The 23,934-nt window shown below is 38.2% G+C and overlaps 1 protein-coding gene across 3 annotated transcripts in view; it reads right to left on the bottom strand.

Moving 5' to 3' along the window:
- The window catches only part of NYAP2 (neuronal tyrosine-phosphorylated phosphoinositide-3-kinase adaptor 2), a 265,204-nt gene extending 242,325 nt beyond the window's left edge, over positions 1 to 22,879 (bottom strand). For 2 of the 3 annotated variants that reach the window (XM_004262636.3, XM_049711904.1), the window contains exons 1-2: positions 21,572 to 22,193; positions 5,925 to 6,162 (exon numbers count right to left, since the gene is read on the bottom strand). In XM_004262636.3, coding sequence (XP_004262684.2) covers positions 5,925 to 6,145 — 221 coding nt within the window. In that variant the 5' untranslated portion in view covers positions 6,146 to 6,162; positions 21,572 to 22,193. Of the gene's footprint in view, positions 1 to 5,924; positions 6,163 to 21,571; positions 22,194 to 22,351 lie in introns of those variants that run through there. The other variant, XM_049711903.1, reaches the window with a different exon arrangement.
- Between the last annotated feature and the right edge of the window lie 1,055 nt (positions 22,880 to 23,934).

Raw genomic sequence — 23,934 nt, 5'->3', positions numbered from 1 at the left:
GTCATCTGGACAACATGGATGGACCTAGAGATCATAATACTAAGTGAAGTAAATATCCTATGATATCACTTATATGTGGAATCTAAAAAAAGAATGATACAAATGAACTTATTTACAAAACAGAAAGAGACTCACAGACTGAAAACAAACTTATAGTTGCTAAAGGGGAAAGGAGGGGAGGGATAAATTAGGAATTCGGGATTAACAGATACACACTACTATATATAAAATAGATAAACAACAAGGACCTACTGTAGAGCACAGAGAACTATATTCAGTATTTTGTAATAATGTATAAAGGAAAAGAATCTGAAAAATTATATATATATCTTCACTTTGCTGTACACCTGAAACATTGTAAATCAACTATACTTCAATAAAAAACAACAACAACCTCAACAAAAAATAAACAAAAAAGAAAGTCATCTGAGAAGTCTCAAAATTTAGGAGATTTTACTAGTATTTTTTCTCTTCCAAAGATACTTGCACTTTAAATTAGGATTCCAGAAAACATTTGGGGGAAAGAGTGTAGGAAAGAGTGGGGAGGAGTTACTGATAGCAAGATACATACTACGTCTTTCAGTTCCTAGTGTGTGTGATACCTATGGCACAATAATAAAATGGTGTTTGAGGAGCCAGGTTTGGGACCGTCATACAGAATTAGTCATCCGTTCATTCATCGCTCAGTCACCTGTACATCGTGGCTGAACACTCCTATCTGAAATACTTGAGATCCCATCCCTTCCCACCTACTCAAGGACATAATCACAGTAATTTTTCCTTCCCTCTCTTAAGTCATTAACATTTCCCTTTCTACTGTAATCTTTCATATCAGCATTTCAGATAAGCTAGTTTTTGCCCTGCTTAAAGGGAAAACCCAGTAAAACAGAACACTATAGACCTCTCTTCCCCCTTCAACTGCTCTCCATATTTGTGAATTGTGTTTAACCTCGAAAGTTCCTAAAATAGTTCTCTATTCCTCTCTTCCTTGTTTCAATTCCTCTTTTCACATCCTCTTGTGAACATGACTCCACTGCGTTTTGTCCCCAGACCTCCACCAAAACTGTTCTTGTCAATACCACCAATGTAGTAAAAGGCATTATTCAATCCTCAGGATTCAATATATTTGATCTACCAGTAAAATCTCTCTCTCTTCTTTAATCACTTTTGTCATTTCACTCTGAGGCAACACCCGCCTTGATGATTCTTCTCTTATCCCACTAGCTGTTCTTACTGGATTCTTCTACTGTTCCTGTCATGTAAACAATTAGGTGTCCCAAGGAACACCTGTGCCTTTATCCTCTCTATCTAACTTTAGGTCCTAGCGATCCTTAACCAGGCTCATGACTGTAAAAAATCTATGACTCTCATATTAAAACCTCCAGTTTTGATCTCCACCATGAGCCCTGGATCCAACTGCCTATCCAGAATTCTCCACTTGAATATCTAAAAGAGCTCCCAGCACTGGCTTATGAAAGCTGAACTCCCATTCCCCCACCATTTAAACTAAATTTACTCCTGTTTTAGTCTTTACCATTTCATTAAGTGGATACAGCATTCTTCTAGTTGTTTCAGGAAAAACGAAACATAACAACAACAGAACCAGAACAGCAACGAGACAAACTTGAGAGCCATCTTCAATTCCTTTCTCTTATTCAACTTCTATGTCTCATCAATTAGAAACTTTTACTGGTGCCCCAAATTTGAGCATTTTATGCCACATTTACTAGTACCACCCTGGTCCAAACTACCATCATCTCTCACTTGAATTACTGCAAAAGCTTTCTCTCTGAATTCCCTGCATCCAACTATGCCCTGTCCATCTGTTCAACACATAAAAACCAGAGTAATCCTTGTTAAAAAAGGGCAGTTTAGGGTATGCCATACCTCTGCTCAAGAAATCTTCAATGAATTTTTTTTTTTCTTTTAGAGTAAAACATGAACTTATAATGTTCTACATTACCCGGTGGCCCCACTACCAGTCGAACTTAGACCCCTTCCACCTTTGCTTGGTCACCACATGACACCTTCCCTTCTTGGAACACATCAAACTTGCTGTTTCTTCTGTCGAGAATTCTCTTCCCCAGACAGCCATGTGGCTCCTGTCTCTGGCAACAGGCTCCCAATGTCTAATGTCTCTGCTCAGCTGTTGTTGGATTTCAGAGGTCTTCCCTGGCCTCTATTCTTATTGCCCTCACCCTGCTTTATTTTACAGTGTAAACATGTATTACCACCTATCATATATATTTATTTGTACTTATTTCTTTCATGTTGCCTCTCTTTCACCCTCCTCTCAGAATATAATTCTTTTATAACCAGGAACTTTGTTCTGTTCATTGCTGTCTCATAAAGGTCTAGAACATTTCCTGGCACTTAGTAAGGTTTCAATAAATATTTCACCAATGAATGAATATACTTAACAGCAAGTTGTTTATTGAACGATAAGTTGGCTTCAGATCCTGTTCTAAGAACTGTATATACAAATAGTCATTCTTCTCATGAAACTTACATTGTAACTTGAACATCATCAACCACGTCACATATTGTGTGCATGGTTTGCTCATTGTCTCTAATCACCTTGACCTCAGGTGAGAGATGCCCTATCTAGCTCACGGGTTCAGCATCATTTCTTGCTTCCAGGATTAAAGCCTCTATGCCTGACCCCTTATTTCATGGGTGGGGTCAGAATTCAACTTGAACATCAGCTCTCTTTACTATGACCTGGCAGTCTGTTGACCTCTAGTTGGTGTCCCCATGCCTGGGAAATTGGTTTATTCTTCAACTCTACCCACATCTACTGACAAATTCTGAATAGCCTCATCATCTAAAATGCCACCGTCACTAGGTCACTGCGACATAAAGTACACACATTTATAACTCTCCTGTGGGTAACACCAACTACTGTGGCAACAACAGCCTTACAAGCAACACTGCTATGGAACCTTGAGAGTAAGCTGGCTTCAGGCATACCTACTCCCACATCTCTGGCTTATGTCCTGCCATGGAAACAATGAAAGTGCACAGTAACTGAACATCTATCTCCTCAAATGCCAGATCCTAGAAGGCTCTTGTTTCTTCCTGCTACCAGTGGGTTCTTCATTTGCCTCCTAATCTGATTATAGAAAGATAAACTGCTAATTTAAAACTGACAAGTAGGGATTTCCCTGGTGGCACAGTGGTTAAGAATCTGCCTGCCAATGCAAGGGACATGGGTTCGAGCCCTGGTCCAGGAAGATCCCACATCCCACATGCCACGGAGCAACTAGGCCTGTGCACCGTAACTACTGAGCCTGTGCTCTAGAGCCCGGAGCCACAACTACTGAGCCTGTGTGCCACAACTGCTGAGGCCCGCGCACCTGGGGCCCGTGCTCACCACAATGAGAAACCCGCGCACCACAACAAAGAGTGGCCCCCGCTCTCTGCAACTAGGGAAAGCCAGCATGCAGCAACGAAGACTCAACACAGCCAATAAATAAATACATTTATTAAAAAATAAAACTGACAAGTACCTTTTTTTCTCCCCTCTTTGAATCTTTACTTATTTGATACAAGAAAGAACACTCATACTCAGAAGAACTGTTTCAAACAAGACATCGACATTGATTAAACATACACCTCCCCCCCAACACACACACACACAGGGTGGGTGACTTCTCTTGCCCTTACTCTGTTCTTAAGCAGGGCTAGACTACAGTTTTATATTGTGTTGACAGTGTGATGTGGAAGCAAAATTGTCCAGATCGTTTGGGACTTTTTCAATTCAATGTGTGATCTGAACTATCTTTATGTTTATGGCTTGTAATATAATTCTAGAAAATATTGCTTTGTTAATGTAGCAGGAACTAACACAAAGTTTACTTAACTGAATTTCCTGGACCTCATTTACCATGCAATGACAGGGTTTTGCTGTGTCTCCACCTACCTAAATTCCAGCCCATGTCCCCTGGACTTTTGACTCCTTGGAATTGTTGGTAATGCCCCTTTGAACACTTGACCACTTAAAATGAGTCATTTTTACTTTCTTAATATCTATGGATCTTTAGATAGAAACTTTATGAGGTTGTTGATGAAACACAGAAGCTAATAATACAGTGATAAGCACCCTGGGGTGCTCTGTACAATCTAATAGAACTATTCAGCAAATAATTTTGTCTCTATGCTTAGAGAAAAGAGTGAATTATGTTTAATGGCAAGATTGAGAAACTTTAGATTTTAGAGATGAAGTTATTTTAGAAATCACGTAGGATAACCTTTTTTGTTCTGAGTTTCTGAAACCTTAGACTCACAAAAGTAAATTAAAATGTTTACATCATATAGAAGTTCACGGCTTCCCTGGTGGTACAGTGGTTAAGAAACTGCCTGCCAGTGCAGAGGACACGGGTTCGACCCCTGGTCTGGGAAGATCCCAAATGCCTCGGAGCAACTAAGCCCACATGCCACAACTACTGAGCCCGTGCTCTAGAGCCAGAGCTCCACAACGAGAGAAGCCACAGCAATGAGAAGCCCGTGGGCACCGCAACGAAGAGTAGCCCGCTTGCCCGAAGACCCAATGCAGCCAAAAATAAATAAATAAAATAAATAAATGTATAAAAAATACATCTTGGTTTAAAAAAAAAAGTTCATCAGAGGTACTTAGCAGAAAAAAAAAAAAGTTGTTCTAAGAAAGGGCACTTAGTGCATCCTAGAAAGGAACCTGTGGTACCAACTAAAATTAGGTAGAAATAAAAAATAACATATCTCAGAATAACATCTGCAATTATGAATACGTTTATCAAGCATGCCATTTTACAAATCTTTGTATACCTGGTAATAGAATAGATTTCCATTTGAACAGTCCAGAGAAAAAAGATGACACTCTTTCAACTAATCTTGTACAAAATTTCCAAATCTCTCGCCCTCTTTCTCTCTCTCTTCCTTCACATCCTCTCGTACAGAGTTGTTTGCCATTAAATGATTGGAATAGTGCATCCTTACCTAGCTTCTTTATAAGAATCAATAGTTTACCTTAAAAGAATATGTTCTTTTCCTTCATATCATAATGTTCACAGAGAGTAAGCAAAAGGATTAATTCCAGATTAGATGAAAAATCCACCAACTGGCTATCAGAATAGCTTATTATTACCATTCAGTTATCCAGGCAATTGATGGATTCATTTCCTAAATTCTGTCTCTTTGCACTTAGTAAATGGACTCCATTGAAGAAATAGGACTCCATCAAACACATATCTCTACCTGTAACCCCGCAACACATACACTCAGAAAATATTGTAACATTTTTTGGAAAAATCAAAAGATGTGTATCCTTACTTTGGTCTCAGCACGCTAGGGAACTTAGCCTCCATTTGGAGGCTGCAATCGGGGCTCATTTGCTTGTAGCAGGTAGGTTTTGCAGCATAAAAGTCATTTCATTTGAACAAACCTGGGGCACTCAGTACCAGACAAGAGATGTAATAGCCACAGAATCCTACACAGAGGGCACACACTGAGTATTCCACTTCAGAAACTCACATAATTATAATTACTGACAAGTCTTTTCATAATCTAGGAAGATGGTGAACTCTCTCATAAGGATGATACAAAGACCATTAAATATAGAGATTTTCATTAAATATTAAAGTGTGTGTTCCCTTAATCTTTTATCGAGAGATTGTTCAGTATGAACTTTTATTTAGAGGAAACTGAATTCTTTCCCCACCCCATCTGCCTCTCCATACTCACGACACAGTAAAACAACTTTTGTTAACTAAGGCAAGTGTCCTGTCTGCATTGTGTTTTCATCACAGTTGAGAAGACACTTTTACATTGTCTCCTCAAGTCTAACTTTGACAAACCCCTTCTTGACCGGGTGACAGCATCACAGCCTCTGCAGAACTCACAGATACCCTGAGGTGTGCAAAACTCAGAACACTTTCATTTATACTTACCGTTTTATTGCTTCTTCTTGTCTTCGGCGTTTTTCATTCTTTTCCTTCAAGTAGGCCAGGTTTGTTTCATTTCTCAAGCGATCATTTTCTCGCGCAATGTCCGATGCATTCTGAATAACCAATCCGTCGTAGGCCTTCATCCCCATATCCTCAATATACTGGAGAAATGTGTCCAGAGGGTCTTCCTCAGGATTAGAACTCATCATCCTGGAGGATTTCATGTGAAAAGGAACACTTCCTGTGGGATGAGAACACATTTTACCTTCATCAAAGATGTGGATAAAAGCAAGGTGCTGCTTATTCTCTTAACATCTTGTCAGCCCCAAACTCCAATGATTATGGCGGGATCTACTTGGAGAAAATGTCTCATTAGAAATTACAGTCGGGAGGCTTCCGGGTAGACGGCGGAAGAGTAAGACGCGGAGATCACCTTCCTCCCCACAGACACACCAGAAATACATCTACACGTGGAACAACTCCTACAGAACACCTACTGAACGCTGGCAGAAGACCTCAGACCTCCCAAAAGGCAAGAAACTCCCCACGTACCCGGGTAGGGCAAAAGAAAAAAGAAAAAACAGAGACAAAAGAATAGGGACGGGACCTGCACCAGTGGGAAGAAGCTGTGAAGGAGGAAAGGTTTTCACACACTAGGAAGCCCCTTCTCGGGCGGAGACTGCGGGTGGCGACGGGGGAAGCTTCGCAGCCACGGAAGAGAGCACAGCAACAGGGGTGCGGAGGGCAAAGCGGGTAGATTCCCGCACAGAGGATCAGGGCCAACCAGCACTCACCAGGCCGAGAGGCTTGTCTACTCACCCGCCGGGGCGGGCGGGGCTGGGAGCTGAGGCTCGGGCTTCGGTCGGAGCGCAGGGAGAGGACTGGGGTTGGCGGCATGAACACAGCCTGCAGGGGTTAGTGCGCCACGGCTAGCCGGGAGGGAGTCCGGGGAAAAGTCTGGACCTGCCGAAGAGGCAAGAGACTTTTTCTGCCCTCTTTGTTTCCTGGTGCGCGAGGAGAGGGGATTAAGAGCGCTGCTTAAAGGAGCTCCAGAGACGGGCCGTGAGCCGCGGCTAAAAGCGTGAACCCCAGAGACGGGCATGGACGCTAAGGCTGCTGCTGCCGCCACCAAGAAGCCTGTGTGCGAGCACAGGTTACTATCCATACCCCGCTTCCTGGGAGCCTGTGCAGCCCGCCACTGCCAGGGTCTCGGGATCCAGGGACAACGCCCCCGGAAGAACGCATGGCGCGCCTCAGGCTCGTGCAACGTCACGCCGGCCTCTGCCGCCGCAGGCCCGCCCCGCACTCCGTGCCCCTCCCTCCCTCCGGCCTGAGTGAGCCGGAGCCCCCGAATCAGCGGCTCCTTTAAACCCGTCCTGCCTGAGCGAAGAACAGACGCCCTCCAACGACCTACACGCAAAGGCGGGGCCAAATCCAAAGCTGAGCCCCTGGGAGCTGTGAGAACAAAGAAGAGAAAGGGAAATCTCTCCCTGCAGCCTCAGAAGCAGCAGATTAAAGCTCCACAATCAACTTGATGTCTGTGGAATACATGAATAGACAACGAATCATCCCAACTTGAGGACGTGGACTTTGAGAGCAAGATTTATTCTGTATAGCTTTGCTTCCACCATTTGTCCTCCGGTTCTATCCGTCCGTTTTTATTTTTTGTGTTTTTTTTTAATTTTTTCTTAATAATTATTTTTTTTATTTTAATAACTTTATTATATTTTATCTTACTTTATTTTATTTTACTTTATCTTCTTTCTTTCCTTCCTTCCCTTCTTCCTTCCTTCCTTCCTTCCTCCCTCCCTCCCTCCCTCCTTTCTTTCTTTCTTTCTACTTCTACTAATTCTTTCTTTCTACTTTTTCTCCCTTTTATTCTGAGCCATGTGGATGAAAGGCTCTTGGTGCTGCAGCCAGGAGTCAGTGCTGTGCCTCTGAGGTGGGAGAGCCAACTTCAGGACACTGGTCCACAAGAGACCTCCCAGCTCCACATAATATCAAACGGTGAAAATCTCCCAGAGATCTCCATCTCAACACCAGCACCCAGCTTCACTCAATGACCAGCAAGCTACAGTGCTGGACATCCTATGCCAAACAACTAGCAAGACAGTAACACAACCCCACCCATTAGCAGAGAGGCTGCCTAAAATCATAATAAGTCCACAGACACCCCAAAACCCACCAACAGACGTGGACCTCCAACCAGAAAGACAAGATCCAGCCTCATTCACCAGAACACAGGCACTAGGCCCCTCCACCAGGAAGCCTACACAACCCACTGAACCAACCTTAGCCACTGGGGACAGACACCAAAAACAATAGGAACTACGAGCCTGCAGCCTGCAAAAAGGAGACCCCAAACACACTAAAATAAGCAAAATGAGAAGACAGAAAAACACACAGCAGATGAAGGAGCAAGATAAAAACCCACCAGACCTAACAAATGAAGAGGAAATGGGCAGTCTACCTGAAAAAGAATTCAGAATAATGATAGTAAAGATGATGCAAAATCTTGGAAATAGAATGGACAAAATGCAAGAAACATTTAACAAGGACCTAGAAGACCTAAAGACGAAACAAACAACGATGAACAACACAATAAATGAAATGAAAAATACTCTAGATGGGATCAATAGCAGAATAACTGAGGCAGAAGAATGGATAAGTGACCTGGAAGATAAAGTAGTGGAAATAACTACTGCAGAGCAGAATAAAGAAAAAAGAATGAAAAGAACTGAGGACAGTCTCAGAGACCTCTGGGACAACATTAAACACACCAACATTCGAATTATAGGGGTTCCAGAAGAAGAAGAGAAAAAGAAAGGGACTGAGAAGATATTTGAAGAGATTATAGTTGAAAACTTCCCTAATATGGGAAAGGAAATAGTCAATCAAGTCCAGGAAGCACAGAAAGTCCCATACAGGATAAATCCAAGGAGAAATATGCCAACACACATATTAATCAAACTGTCAAAAATTAAATACAAAGAAAACATATTAAAAGCAGCAAGGGAAAAACAACAAATAACACACAAGGGAATCCCCATAAGGTTAACAGCTGATCTTTCAGCAGAAACTCTGCAAGCCAGAAGGGACTGGCAGGACATATTTAAAGTGATGAAGGAGAAAAACTGGCAACGAAGATTACTCTACCCAGCAAGGATTTCATTCAGATTTGATGGAGAAATTAAAACATTTACAGACAAGCAAAAGCTGAGAGAGTTCAGCACCACCAAACCAGCTTTACAACAACTGCTAAAGGAACCTATCTAGGCAAGAAGCACAAGAGAAGGAAAAGACCTACAATAACGAACCCAAAACAATTAAGAAAATGGGAATAGGAACATACATATTGATAATTACCTTAAATGTAAATGGACTAAATGCTCCCACCAAAAGACACAGATTGGCTGAATGGATACAAAAACAAGACCCATATATTTGCTGTCTACAAGAGACCCACTTCAGACCTAGAGACACATACAGACTGAAAGTAAGGGGATGGAAAAAGATATTTCATGCAAATGGAAACCAAAAGAAAGCTGGAGTAGCAATTCTCATATCAGACAAAATAGACTTTAAAATAAAGACTATTAGAAGAGACAAAGAAGGACACTACATAATGATCAAGGGATCAATCCAAGAAGATATAACAATTGTAAATATTTATGCACCCAACATAGGAGCACCTCAATACATAAGGCAAATACTAACAGCCATAAAAGGGGAAATCAACAGTAACACATTCATAGTAGGGGACTTTAACACCCCACTTTCACCAATGGGGTGACAATGGACAGATCATCCAAAATGAAAATAAATAAGGAAACACAAGCTTTAAATGATACATTAAACAAGATGGACTTAACTGATATTTATAGGACATTCCATCCAAAAATAACAGAATACACATTTTTCTCAAGTGCTCATGGAATATTCTCCAGGATAGATCATATCTTGGGTCACAAGTCAAGCCTTGGTAAATTTAAGAAAATTGAAATTGTTTCAAGTATCTTTTCCGATCACAACGCTATGAGACTAGATATCAATTACAGGAAAAGATCTGTAAAAAATACAAACACATGGAGGCTAAACAATACACTACTCAATAACGAAGTGATCACTGAAAAAATCAAAGAGGAAATTAAAAAATACCTAGAAACAAATGACAATGGAGACATGATGACGCAAAATCTATGGGATGCAGCAAAACAGTTCTAACAGGGAAGTTTATAGCAATACAATCCTACCTTAAGAAACAGGAAACATCTCGAATAAACAACCTAACCTTGCACCTAAAGCAATTAGTGAAAGAAGAACAAAAAACGCCAAAGTTAGCAGAAGGAAAGAAATCATAAAAATCAGATCAGAAATAAATGAAAAAGAAATGAAGGAAATGATAGAAAAGATCAATAAAACTAAAAGCTGGTTCTTTGAGAAGATAAACAAAATTGATAAACCATTAGCCTGATTCATCAAGAAAAAAACGGAGAAGACTCAAATCAATAGAATGAGAAATGAAAAAGAAGTAACAACGGACACTGCAGAAATACAAAAGACCATGAGAGATTACTACAAGCAACTCTATGCCAATAAAATGGACAACCTGGAAGAAATGGACAAATTCTTAGAAATGAGCAACCTGCCAAGACTGAATCAGGAAGAAATAGAAAATATGAACAGACCAATCACAAGCACTGAAATTGAAACTGTGATTAAAAATCTTGCAACAAACAAAAGCCCAGGACCAGATGGCTTCACAGGCGAATTCTATCAAACATTTAGAGAAGAGCTAACACCTATCCTTCTCAAACTCTTCCAAAATATAGCAGAGGGAGGCACACTCCCAAACTCATTCTACGAGGACACCAGCACCTTGATACCAAAACCAGACAAGGATGTCACAAAGAAAGAAAACTACAGGCCAATATCACTGATGAACATAGATGCAAAAATCCTCAACAAAATACTAGCAAACAGAATCCAACAGCACATTAAAAGGATCATACACCATGATCAAGTGGGGTTTATTCCAGGAATGCAAGGATTCTTCAATATATGCAAAACAATCAATGTGATAAACCATATTAACGAATTGAAGGAGCAAAACCATATGATCATCTCAATAGATGCAGAGAAAGCTTTCGACAAAATTCAACACCCATTTATGATAAAAACCCTGCAGAAAGTAGGCATAGAGGGAACTTTCCTCAACATAGTAAAGGCCATATATGACAAACCCACATCCAACATTGTCCTCAATGGTGAAAAACTGAAAGCATTTCCGCTAGGATCAGGAACAAGACAAGGTTGCTCACTCTCACCACTCTTATTCAACTTAGTTTTGGAAGTTTTAGCCACAGCAATCAGAGAAGAAAAGGAAATAAATGGAATCCAAATCAGAAAAGAAGAAGTAAAGCTGTCACTGTTTGCCGATGACATGATACTATACATAGAGAATCCTAAAGATGCTACCAGAAAACTACTAGAGCTAATCAATGAATTTGGTAAAGTAGCAGGATACAAAATTAATGCACAGAAATCTCTGGCATTCCTATACACTAACGATGAAAAATCTGAAAGTGAAATCAAGAAAACACTCCCATTTACCATTGCAGCAAAAAGAATAAAATATCTAGGAATAAATCTACCTAAGGAGACAAAAGACCTGTATGCAGAAAATTATAAGACACTGATGAAAGAAATTAAAGATGATACAAATAGATGGAGAGATATACCATGTTCTTGGATTGGAAGAATCAACATTGTGAAAATGACTCTACTACCCAAAGCAATCTATAGATTCAATGCAATCCCTATCAAACTACCACTGGTATTTTTCACAGAACTAGAACAAAATATTTCACAATTTGTATGGAAACACAAAAGACCCTGAATAGCCAAAGCAATCTTGAGAACGAAAAATGGAGCTGGAGGAATCAGGCTCCCTGACTTCAGACTATACTACAAAGCTACAGTAATCAAGACGGTATGGTACTGGCACAAAAACAGAAAGATAGTTCAATGGAACAGCATAGAAAGCCCAGAGATAAACTCACGTGCATATGATCACCTTATCTTTGATAAAGGAGGCGGGAATGTACAGTGGAGAAAGGACAGCCTCTTCAATAAGTGGTGCTGGGAAAACTGGACAGGTACATGTAAAAGTATGAGATTAGATCACTCCCTAACACCATACACAAAAATAAGCTCAAAATGGATTAAAGACCTAAATGTAAGGCCGGAAACTATAAAACTCTTAGAGGAAAACATAGGCAGAGCACTCTATGATATAAATCACAGCATGATCCCTTTTGACCCACCTCCTAGAGAAATGGAAATAAAAACAAAAATAAACAAATGGGACCTAATGAAACTTCAAAGCTTTTGCACAGCAAAGGAAACCATAAACAAGACCAAAAGACAACCCTCAGAACGGGAGAAAATATTTGCAAATGAAGCAACTGACAAAGGATTAATCTCCAAAATTTATAAGCAGCTCAATAACAGAAAAACAAACAACCCAATCCAAAAATGGGTGGAAGACCTAAATAGACATTTCTCCAAAGAAGATATACAGACTGCCAACAAACACATGAAAGAATGCTCAACTTCATTAATCATTAGAGAAATGCAAATCAAAACTACAATGAGATATCATCTCACACCAGTCAGAATGACCATCATCAAAAAATCTAGAAACAGTAAATGGTGGAGAGGGTGTGGAGAAAAGGGAACCCTCTTGCACTGTTGGTGGGAATGTAAATTGATACAGCCACTGTGGAATACAGTATGGAGGTTTCTTTAAAAACTACAAATAGAACTACCATATGACCCAGCAATCCCACTACTGGGCGTATACCCTGAGAAAACCATAATTCAAAAAGAGTCATGTACCAAAATGTTCATTGCAGCTCTATTTACAATAGCCCGGAGATGGAAACAACCTAAGTGTCCATCATTGGATGAATGGATAAAGAAGATGTGGCACATATATACAATGGAATATTACTCAGCCATAAAAAGAAATGAAATTGAGCTATTTGTAATGAGGTGGATAGACCCAGAGTCTGTCATACAGAGTGAAGTAAGTCAGAAAGAGAAAGACAAATACCATATGCTAACACATATATATGGAATTTAAGGGAAAAAGAATATCATGAAGAACCTAGGGGTAATACAGGAATAAAGACACAGACCTACTAGAGAATGGACTTGAGGATATGGGCGGCGGGAAGGGTAAGCTGTGACAAAGCGAGAGAGAGTCATGGACATATATACACTACCAAAGGTAAGGTAGATAGCTAGTGGGAAGCACCTGCATAGTGCAGGGAGATCAGCTCGGTGCTTTGTGACCGCCTGGAGGGCTGGGATAGGGAGGGTGGGAGGGAGGGAGACGCAAAAGGGAAGCAATATGGGAACATATGTATATGTATAACTGATTCACTTTGTTATAAGGCAGAAACTAACACACCATTGTAAAGCAATTATACTCCAATAAAGATGTAAAAAAAAAAAAAAGAGAAAGAAAGAAAGAAATTACAGTCAGAGTATTTAAAGTTAATATTAAATGAATGTTGCCTGGGTAGCAAAGACTTCTTCAAAGCACCAAAATTAGCAAATCAAAGGCTAAACCTCTCGCGCTGAAAGGTGATGTGAGGGTGCAAATATCTGGGGGAAGAAAAACGTAAGTTTATGTTAACAGAGTCATGATTTTGCTTCTCAAAAATGTGTTCATATACTAATAAGATACAGTAGAACCAAGGTTCACTTTTTTCTGATTACTACAAAGAGTTTTCTGTTCAATTTCAAATAAAATGATGTAATTATTTGGAATGAATTTTTTTTAAATAAATTTACTTATTTATTTATTTAATTTGGCTGCACTGGGTCTTCGTTGCCACGCATGGGCTTTCTTCACTGCTTTGCGCGGGCTTCTCATTGCAGTGGCTTCTCTTGTTGCGGAACACTGGCTGTAGGCGCACAGGCTTCATAGTTGTGGCTTGCAGCATCTAGAGCGCAGGCTCAGTAGTTGTGGCGCACGGGCTTAGTTGCTCCGCGGCACGTGGGATCTTCCCAAACCAGGGCTCGAACCCGTGTCCCCTGCATTGGCAGGCAGATTCTTAACCACTGCACTACCAGGGAAGTCCTGGAATGAATTTTCTTATTGTGTATTTTCTTTGCAATTTAAAATTAAGATTTATGAATCTGAATAATTCATGCAAAATATAGCAGTAATCAAGGAAATACACATTTCTAATATCATTTGTCTTAGAAATAATCTCTTTTTGACCCTCCACTATTTTCCAAAATGGTGCTCTGTAATGGCTTTGTGCTGTAACTCAAATATCACAGATCACCAGGGCCACGTTAATCCTTACCAGTCTGGTAATTAAAGCGGTGGCAATTATGATGATCCTTGATACATGAGGTTTAAAAACCTGAGCCACAGAAGGGAATACTGAAAGCCAAAGTCAAATCAAAACAAAAACAGGAACATAGGACTTTCAAAGCTCACCTGTAAAATGCTGGAAATAATAGCACCCACCTCCTGCTTATGTGAAGATTATGAGAGGTGATGACTGTAGAGAACTTAGCATAAAGTTCAACAATAGTAAGAGTATACATAATAAAGTTAGCTAATATTATTGGCAGGACTAATAATGTAAAATGTGTATATATGTATAGATGGATGGGTGGATAAATAACCAGCAGGCTATAAAAGTCAGCATGCCTTGAAGTAGAGGAATCCAAAGAATCATAGAAATAAATGAAGCCGGAGATAGAAAAATTGTATTTTAATCAATCAAAAGTAGAACTGAAGTTTAATTAATTATATACAAGGGTAAGTATTTTACCCATCTAGCTTAATAACACTTATTGTCCTCAATCGCATATTCACTGTGATAAAGCAAAATCAATTAACAAGGAGAAAACACTGGCAATTTAAAAATTATAAATTACCTTAACATCTTTTACTTTCTTCAAAAGGCTCAGAAAGATATATATTTTTTTAAATATCAGCCCAGCTTTTTAATGTAGAAGTCCTAGACCTTCATTTTTACCATTACAAATCATTTTCATTCTGATTTTTTTTATAAGAATAATCATGTTCCATAACCTGGATCGTAGCTATGGAAACTTCAGTTCTTATCAGAGTTTATTAGCATTTCAGCTGCCAGTCAATCCATATGTTACTTGAAGCTCAGTCTGAATTTAAGGATTTATTCCTCAATCTGTAAGAAATTGTTGAAACTAGATGGATGAGTGGTTTGTTGACTCATGATTTTCTGTTATGTTGTTTTCTTATGTTTGGTTTGGTTTGAAGCCATAATGGGCTGGCAAATGAAATGGACTTTTAATTCTAACTATCTAATGTAATAAATTGTATTTCATTATCAGCCTATCAGATTAGATGCTGAAGTGGTGAACACACATGGGAATGAAAAACTGCTGCCACAAATGATTGTAATTTGGGGGGGAAACGCAACATGATTCTCAAACAGCTAAAGCATTAGTATTATTGGGAATTCACTTCTACCAAAGACTACAGCACTAGGTGTGCTTAGGTAAAAAAAGATCTGCATAACCTTATGGAAATTAATTCTACCATAGTTAAGCAAACCAAGTCAGTGTTACAAGGATTCTAGGGAGAATGCCTCAGGATGGAAGATGGTCATTCCCACACTGCCCTGGAGCAAAATTGTCTATTTCCCACTGTGCAAGGCATTACCCAAAGATTTTTATTTCTTCCCTTAAGTTTTCCTCCCCATCCGGATGACACCAGTGATCCTTCACACAGTTTATATATTCCAAATATTAGCAAGGTTAATTGTGTACCTCTGAAAATTGATTATTTTCCTAAGTGGTCTTTCAAAGTGCCTGAAGTTTAAATTATGTTTATTCTGATAAAATATTAAATAATAAATCATAAAATATGTACACCATGGAGAGTCATAGTGTAAGATATTTTAAGTTGAGATGAAAATTTGGGGGATGAAAATCAACCATAAAATCTAGTAAAACTTCAGAGCAATGAAAATTGGATGTTGGTGAACATGCTTTTGTCATCCAATTCTAGAGGATAATTGTTTCTACAATCATTTATTTATGCAAGTATTTCTTGAGCACATATTATGAACTAGGCACTGATAAAGGCAGAATCGTGTCCCTCTAGACGTTCACACTGCAGTGAAAGAACACAATAAATAAATAATCGCAATACAGTGTAACAAGGGCGTGGGTTCATTTGGCAATGTTGGCATTCACTAGTTTGTCATGGTTATGTTCACCATTTTTGAGGATGAGCAAAGAACACTTTTTAACAATTATATCTAGTCTTCAAAAGTAAAAATAAAAAATAGACTTGGGCCCTACCAATGTTTAAGTATCATACTTTTTTGCTTCCTTGTCCACATATAAAAGGTAGTTTGTAATGTAGGGGGAAAGTAAGGCAGTCTTGAAGGGTATATAGCTGGGGAGTTGACCATAATGGCCTAAAAATCCTAAACTAAAGCACCCCTAGATCTATGACTTTGTGCAAGTTAATCAACCTCTTTAAGCTTCAGTCTCAAAATTTTTAAAATCATATTTACGCTATTGTGAGGATTCGGTTAGAAAATGTATGTAATTGTTCAATAAATGTGACCATAGTTATTAGTCACTAATATTACTATTAGATGATTTTCACAATTCTTAACTGTGGTGAAGATTAGGGTTTGTAATAACTCCTCGATATGCATAGTTTTACTCTGAAACATAATAGAGTAGAATGTTTATTGTTCAACTTCCTTAATCACAGGTATTCAAATAGAGGCCATGAAAATGGTTAACAGACTTGTTCACTAACCAAATGCATGTAAAACCACTTATCCATTCTGCCCCATTTTTCAAATCTAAAAACTAAGGGCTTTGGAGCATATGAACCAAGATACGCATCCCATTTCTCAAACACTTGGACTCCACCCTTCCAAGCCCAAGGATGTTTCTCAGGTAACTGGACTGTGAATGAACCTGGCCTCACTGAAGAAAAGTGAGTCTTGTATTAAGAGCCTATATCATTACAACTTCTACCATTCCCATGCAGTGAGAACCCACAGACAGGTATGATCTTAAATCTGCCCTTCAGAAATTTATATTTATGGCTAAGACAGATATTGAATCAGATACATTCCTTATCACTAAATATTTGGCTGCATTTTGATTATTGGATATTAAATCAAGATCATTTCTAGCCCTTGAACAAAAATCTTGTATGCAAGCATTTTATAAAAGCTTGTTTTCAGCACCTAATTCCAAAGTTGGCATCATAAAAGAACATAGTTAAGAAACAAACGGGCAGTTTCCTTCAGGTAGCATCTTTAGATATATTGCAATTAATTAATTAATTAATTAGTGTACCATAGTAGATCACAAATTATTGCATAGGATATTTGTAACAGAGCAAGTGAGATTGAAGGGAACTTTTGCATTTCTCCAGGCATCCCCTTTATTTGAACTATGTGTCTGCAGCCATTTTTGCTGAAAACAAATTAGACATTTTAGCCCCCCCTAGAGCACTGGCTGAAAGCTGGCATCCATTGTCTTCACCCACAAAGCAGATATATTTTCTTTGGAATGCAAGGCGTTGATTCCAATAACAGATGATTTTTGTGTATGTGTTCTTTTTCTTGGAAGTTATGGTCAACATTTAAAATTTGTGTCAGGGACTCTCCTGGGAAAGCATCTAAGATAGTGGAGATCAGAATTCCTGTACAAACCACAGATAACTTCAAGTCTTCACTTTACGCCTTTCCTGTATTGCTGTATTCTGCATTTATAAGAGACTGCTTTTGTTTAATTTTTGGACTGCTGTATTTAGAATTATTCCATTCTAATAAAAGCTACAGATGTTGGTTTAAATACAACTGGGTGGTTAATTGCTCAGCTTTATTTTATTTTATTCTTTCACTTTTGTTATTTATTTCCTATTGACCACACCCTTTATAAAGATTACTTTGTATAATATTGTGAGACTTCTCAAAATTTGAAATTTCACTCTACTTAGCTAAAATGCACCAAGTTAAACTGGTAGGATTCAGGTTGTATTTAAGACCTTAAACATTTTATCTTTTATTTGAGTTAATCATTTCCTTATTTTCTTTTGTGTAAAATCATCACTCTACCTTCCCAATGCTGAGCCTAGAACTGAAAATAACTACATCACTTACAATTATTTCCACTGAAATAAAACTATCCATTACATATATATGCAGAGCAGAAAATATACATAAGGCAATCCAAATGGAATCCCTAGACACATAAAAAATTGCCCTTTTTGCTCTCTCTGTAGCCACTGCTTGCATCCAAGGAACTCAAGAAGCTGAGACACTACATAACTTTAAGTGTTAAAGCCAAAAGAAATTGAGATACATTCCTGAGATATAAGTATATGCAAAAACTTTAAGATCATACACTTACATGGGTTATTCCCTTTGTAAATTAAGAAATACATTTTGTATGGTCTCAATTTACCAGAGGATATTTTAATGTGGCACTAACTGGTGTCAGGATTGGGTTCCCCCATAGTCTAGAGGGCTTTTGGTTAATTATAGGCTGTTTTTGAAAAAAAAATGTACAAAAAGAGTCAGATAAATATCAAGCATGCCATCTTCTCATATATTTAAAGAATTTTTCTTTACTTATAAGTCAGAACAGATTCCTCCTTTAGTGCAATTTCATACATTGTGACATCAACCACTCTGGCTCCATAAGGAATGGCTCCAGTGGACATGTACACTGACTTCTCAGGCAGAATCTTCCTGTGCGCCATTTATCACCATTTACCCAAAGCCGAGTTCTAATATAACAGCATCACCTTAGTGAATTAGTCCACTGGCCCTAATGAGTGCTGGTTCTTTTTTCTCTTCTTAAAGTGTTTACTCAGAATTTCTGAAATGGAGCTGTTCTCCATCTAAAACTTTGGTTTTCCAAGATATAAAGTTGTGAAAGCTCTACTAATTCAGGTATTTTCCACATACACTGAGAGGTAGAGGAAGAAAAAGCATATGTTTGGGAGAGAACTGCTCCCCAATTCTTAAAGTTCTGTAAGAAGCTTCTTAAATTTTAGGTCACAGTTAACCCCATATGATAATGTTGTAGCTAGAATAAGATAGAGTTTATTTTGTACCATTATTGTCATGCTATTTGCGTTAACCAGGAAAAAACAAAATACATACGAGGGAATAAATTTCATGGTGGAAAGCTGAGACATTTTGCTTTCATTTCACATTTATGTTTTTCACTTTATTTGCATATGGGAAAGTTTTCTAGTGCCCACCCCTTATTTGTTTCTTAGGTTTTCAAACCACAGCTGTCTTAACACTGTGAGGAAGTTATGTGAATTTGAGTTATTAAAATTTGATTTTCCCTCCCACTCCAATCATTGCATCTTCTCTGAGATAGAGAATCCTATTTTGCCCAGTAGTATCTATTCATCCAAATAAAAGTTTCCCAAGGCAATTTTGACTATATTTTTTGTTCAGCAAGAGAAAAAGATCTTTTACATTTTTCGCATGTACTCAAATCAATTTGAAAAAATAAGTACTTAAATAATCAGGCTTCATATACATATGTAAAATATGTATGCAAATTAATACCTAAAATTTGCTGACTTCACGCAGGACCAAATCAACAGACTAGATTGCCTGGCTTCACTCCATAACCCATGCAAACCGTGTCAAAATTGTTTTTCTGATCAAATCTTATAATGTGTCAAAAATAAGTTCTATAATTTCACTTTGATTATGCTTGAAATCCTACCCTCAACCCCACAAATGATCATGCTTATTTTTTCATTCCACTGTCATTAAAATGCAGTTGTTCTGCCAAAAATGGGAAATGTTAGAGTTAAAACCAAGAGAGCTTGTTGAAGTGACTACAAAGATACTGATTGCTTTTTTTCTCAGAAAGCAGATTACTTTGTAGTGAGTTTTTCTCCACTATCTCCCTTCCCAAAATGGTTAACATGGGCGTAGATCATATTAATGTAGAGCACCATAAATCAGATATTTCCCCCAAACTTCTAGGTTGTCATGGTGCTATATGCCCATGGTCTAAAAAGACTGCATATTTCACTAATATTAGGGACTCACACAAAATGTCAATAGCTGAGGTACTTTTCTGAGCCTTTGGCCAAATGTTTCCAGATACTTACAAGGCAGTATTTGCAAAGTACATATAGTCAGTATAATGCCTGACTGGAGCTACAATAGAAACCATCTAATTGAATTGGGAGGTGATGACTTATTTATATTTTTAAACAATAGCAAACCTTCCTGTCTCTAGGATTTTTACACTTCTCTCTCTAAACTTTACAGATGTTCCAAGTCCTTGGGCTTCTCTGTAGTTCCTTGTGAAGTTGTAGTATTTTTTCCTCAGGTCTTTTTTCACTGATTTTCTAAACTGTCAATGTCCTTCACAGAGTCTCTTCCTTTGCTGAGTTGGCAAACATATGTTGTTCTTTCCACAGGGGAAAAAAAAAATTGGCGTTTGTGGCTCACATTTTCTCATATTAATTTGTTTACCACTTGACTATATAGAAAATAAGTTGGAGCATTGTCTAAAATGTGAAGAATTAGGAGAGAAGTTAATTTCCCCTTATGTTCTACAGTCATTAATCCACACTACTTGATTATAAATTCTTGCATGTTAAAATGACCAAAACTATATCGTGGAAGCTCTTCCATTAGGTTTTCTTATTTTTGGACTATATTTAGAAAAATATTCCAGTTCTATGATACTAAAACAACTTTAAATTTTCCTAATGATAATGAACAATATTATCATAGTAATAGTTCTCCCAGATAGGGAATACCTACATTTCTTGTATTTAACATTTGCCAATAGTTGGAAAAATTAGAGTGGAGACACCCCAACAAAATAAGTGTGTGTCCCAAGTAAAACAAGTCCACCTAAAGTTCTATAGAAAATATTTATTGTGATGAGAATAGTGAAATGTCTGATATTGAGTGGTATTAAAACATATAATTCTCAAAGAGGTTTATGTCTAATCAGTTAGGAAGAAGCAGTTTCAGCTTTGGTGTATGTCTGATAGTTTGGATTTTTATTTTTTGGTACTGTGCCTTTTCTTTTCTTTCTTTCTTTCCTTCTTTCTTTCTTTCTTTCTTTCTTTCTTTCTTTCTTTCTTTTTTTCCTTATTTCTTCCTTCCTTTCTTTCTTTCTTTCTTTCAGAACACAAAACTGGGCTGACACAAATGTGTTAAGAGACTGTTGTAAAATATTTATGGTATGGAATAGCAGATAAATAACTCTGGCATGCACCACGTGAATGCTAATTAATACCCTGGAAAATATTTTCAATGCTTTTAATAATTCAACATAGCTTATTTTACCAATGAAAATCTAGTTTAACCATTTCTGTGGTAATATAACTAAGTGGTTAAGAGGGTACGAAATAGCCTGAGGCTCATTAAAGCCCTGGTTGCCTTCGCTGTGGCTTTCTTTCTGCTCCACCTAATAAGACATGCAAACTTCAGCATTAAGTATTCCCAGCTAAAATCCATTCCATTTCATAACCAGATTGCTTGATCTATTTAGTGCTGGATTCAATTAGCATGCTTAGAGAATCTGAAAAATGAGATACATACCAAAATTTAAGTCCCCAGGGACAGCTAAGTGCAATATTCAGAAGGTGACTTGTGTCTGTCAGAGCCCTCTCTCGCGGCTGATCTCAGGGCAGTTCTGTAGGAGTAATCCAGCACCATAAGAAATAGACTTGTAGTTCAGCTCAGTTTTTCTTCAATTAAAGTGCATTGTACCTGGATGGGAAAAGTGTCCACTCCCAGATTCTTCATCACTAGAGATCAGAGCATTCTTGATGTTCTTCCTATCAGATAAAATGGCCTTTAAAGTTTGCTAGGAAGATGCAGTGGCAGAAGACAGGTGCTTGCTTCCTTAAATCGACATTCAGAGAAAAGAAGGCATAGCTAATGGGTGGGGATGAACACACAGCCCCTCTCCTTCTAGGTCCAGCAGGGAAGAAATTGAATAATTTTACCCACTTTGCTACACAGATAATTACAAGACTCGAAGCAATCACCCAGGCTGGCTAAGTTGCCTCATTGATTATATTCTGTGAAGACAAAAATAAATGAAAACAAAAAATCAGAAACATCCTTTCTACATGTCTCTTTTCAGCCAAAAAGATGCTCTTTCTCATTGCCACTTACATACAGAAGGTTTGGAGCAGCCTAGCTTGTGGCATCGTCCCTCCCCCGTGACAACCAGCTCTCTCTCTCTCATACTCTCTCTCCCCTCCCTCCCTGCCCCTGACTCCCTCCCTTTCTGCTTCTCTCTCTCCTCTCCAGCTGCCTTAGTCTGTTGATGCTGCTGCTGATTAATCAGGGATTCTGAAACAAAGAACCTACCTTCTGAAATAAGCAGTAATCTTTCTTGTCTGTTTCTGCAATCCGTCTGCATTGAACGGCAAAGCTGCCAGCGTTCTAGCACCCTGGATAGTTCCCGCTCACTAGGCCCATTGGAAAAGGGAGGAGAAGCAACTGAAGAAATGACAAGAAACCCGAAAGCAGCACCGTTCTACTTCAGATTTCGGCTCCCTGGGGCTTCCCATCCTCATTAAAGGCCTCACATCTAGGCAACAGAACCTCTCTCTTTTATCTATCTGAGCCGAAGTCTGATTAGTAAATAATAAAATGAGAAGAGGATAAAGAAACCCCTTCATTTATAGCCACTACAACACTAATTCAGCCTTTATGAAGAAGAGGAATATAAATCCATCAAAAATAAATGTTCTTACTACTGAGGATGTTTAAGTCATAAGCTTTCACCCCTGGCATGGCTAATGAAAATGAGCAACAACTTAAACGGAACATTCAGATCTCAGTTTGATACCCTTATTTGATATCAATTTTGCTTCCACCCTCCCTGCATAGCCGAGCCAGGCACACAATTACTGCTGACGTTCTTTGGGCTGCTGCTTGGGGAAAGAGGGGAGGAGCCTTTTAACCTCATCAAAACAGCTTCATGCCACCTGCTCCCATGGCATGAGAAAAAAACTAGCCCAGTTAGAAGGAACATGCACAGCACACGCCTATGTGGAATTAATGTTTCAGTTGGAGTGCACGTTATTTTTGTGTGTATGTGTTTTTATTTTATTTTATTTATTTTCTAAACATCTTTATGGAGTATAATTGCTTTACAATGGTGTGTTAGTTTCTGCTGTATAACAAAGTGAGTCAGCTATACATATACATACACCCCCATATCTCCTCCCTCTTGCACGTTATATTTTTTAACAAAAATAAAATGTGAATTAACCATTGCATGTGTGTCACTAACTCCTGTAGAATCACTGTTGAAATTATTTAAAGTCATCTTATTTCCTACACATACTAAGAACTCCCCTCATACATGTTTTAATATTCTACTGAATATATACATACCATGTTATATACATATATACACATCATGTTATATAATACAACTTATATAGATATTTTTGTGTGTGTATATATATATATACACAAACTTATATGTGTGCATATGCACAGACACAGATACACACACATATACATCAAGTCCTAAGTTTTTATCTAACCTGCTTTTCCTCAGAGTAAAAACTGTAACAAAGTAGATTAATGTAGATTACACATTTTAATGTGTAAGTTCATATACTACAGTAAAAGTAACAATAGGAAAAAAGTTTCTGCTTCTTTGGGGCTAAAATATCAATTTTAAGGGGGAAAATGAGCTTATTATTCAATAGCGACCTGTAGATTTTTTCCTGTCACATTCTTTTCCAATAACTCTTATTGTAAATTACCATCACTCAAAAGCTGATTTTCCCAAGAGTTATCCTAAACATCTAAATTCATAACTAATTTCTTAGAAAAATGTGTTCTGAATGTAATTTTTCACATATCAACAGACTATGAAAAAATAATAAACTTAAGTTCATCTTCCTGATTTTTAAGTGCCATCTGGGACTGTA

This window comes from Orcinus orca, chromosome 7 (genome assembly GCF_937001465.1).
Source record: "Orcinus orca chromosome 7, mOrcOrc1.1, whole genome shotgun sequence".
In the NCBI taxonomy this organism is placed as follows: domain Eukaryota; kingdom Metazoa; phylum Chordata; class Mammalia; order Artiodactyla; family Delphinidae; genus Orcinus; species Orcinus orca.
The sequence above is the reverse complement of the archived record's forward strand: the minus strand, read 5'-3'. Positions and strand labels throughout refer to the sequence as shown.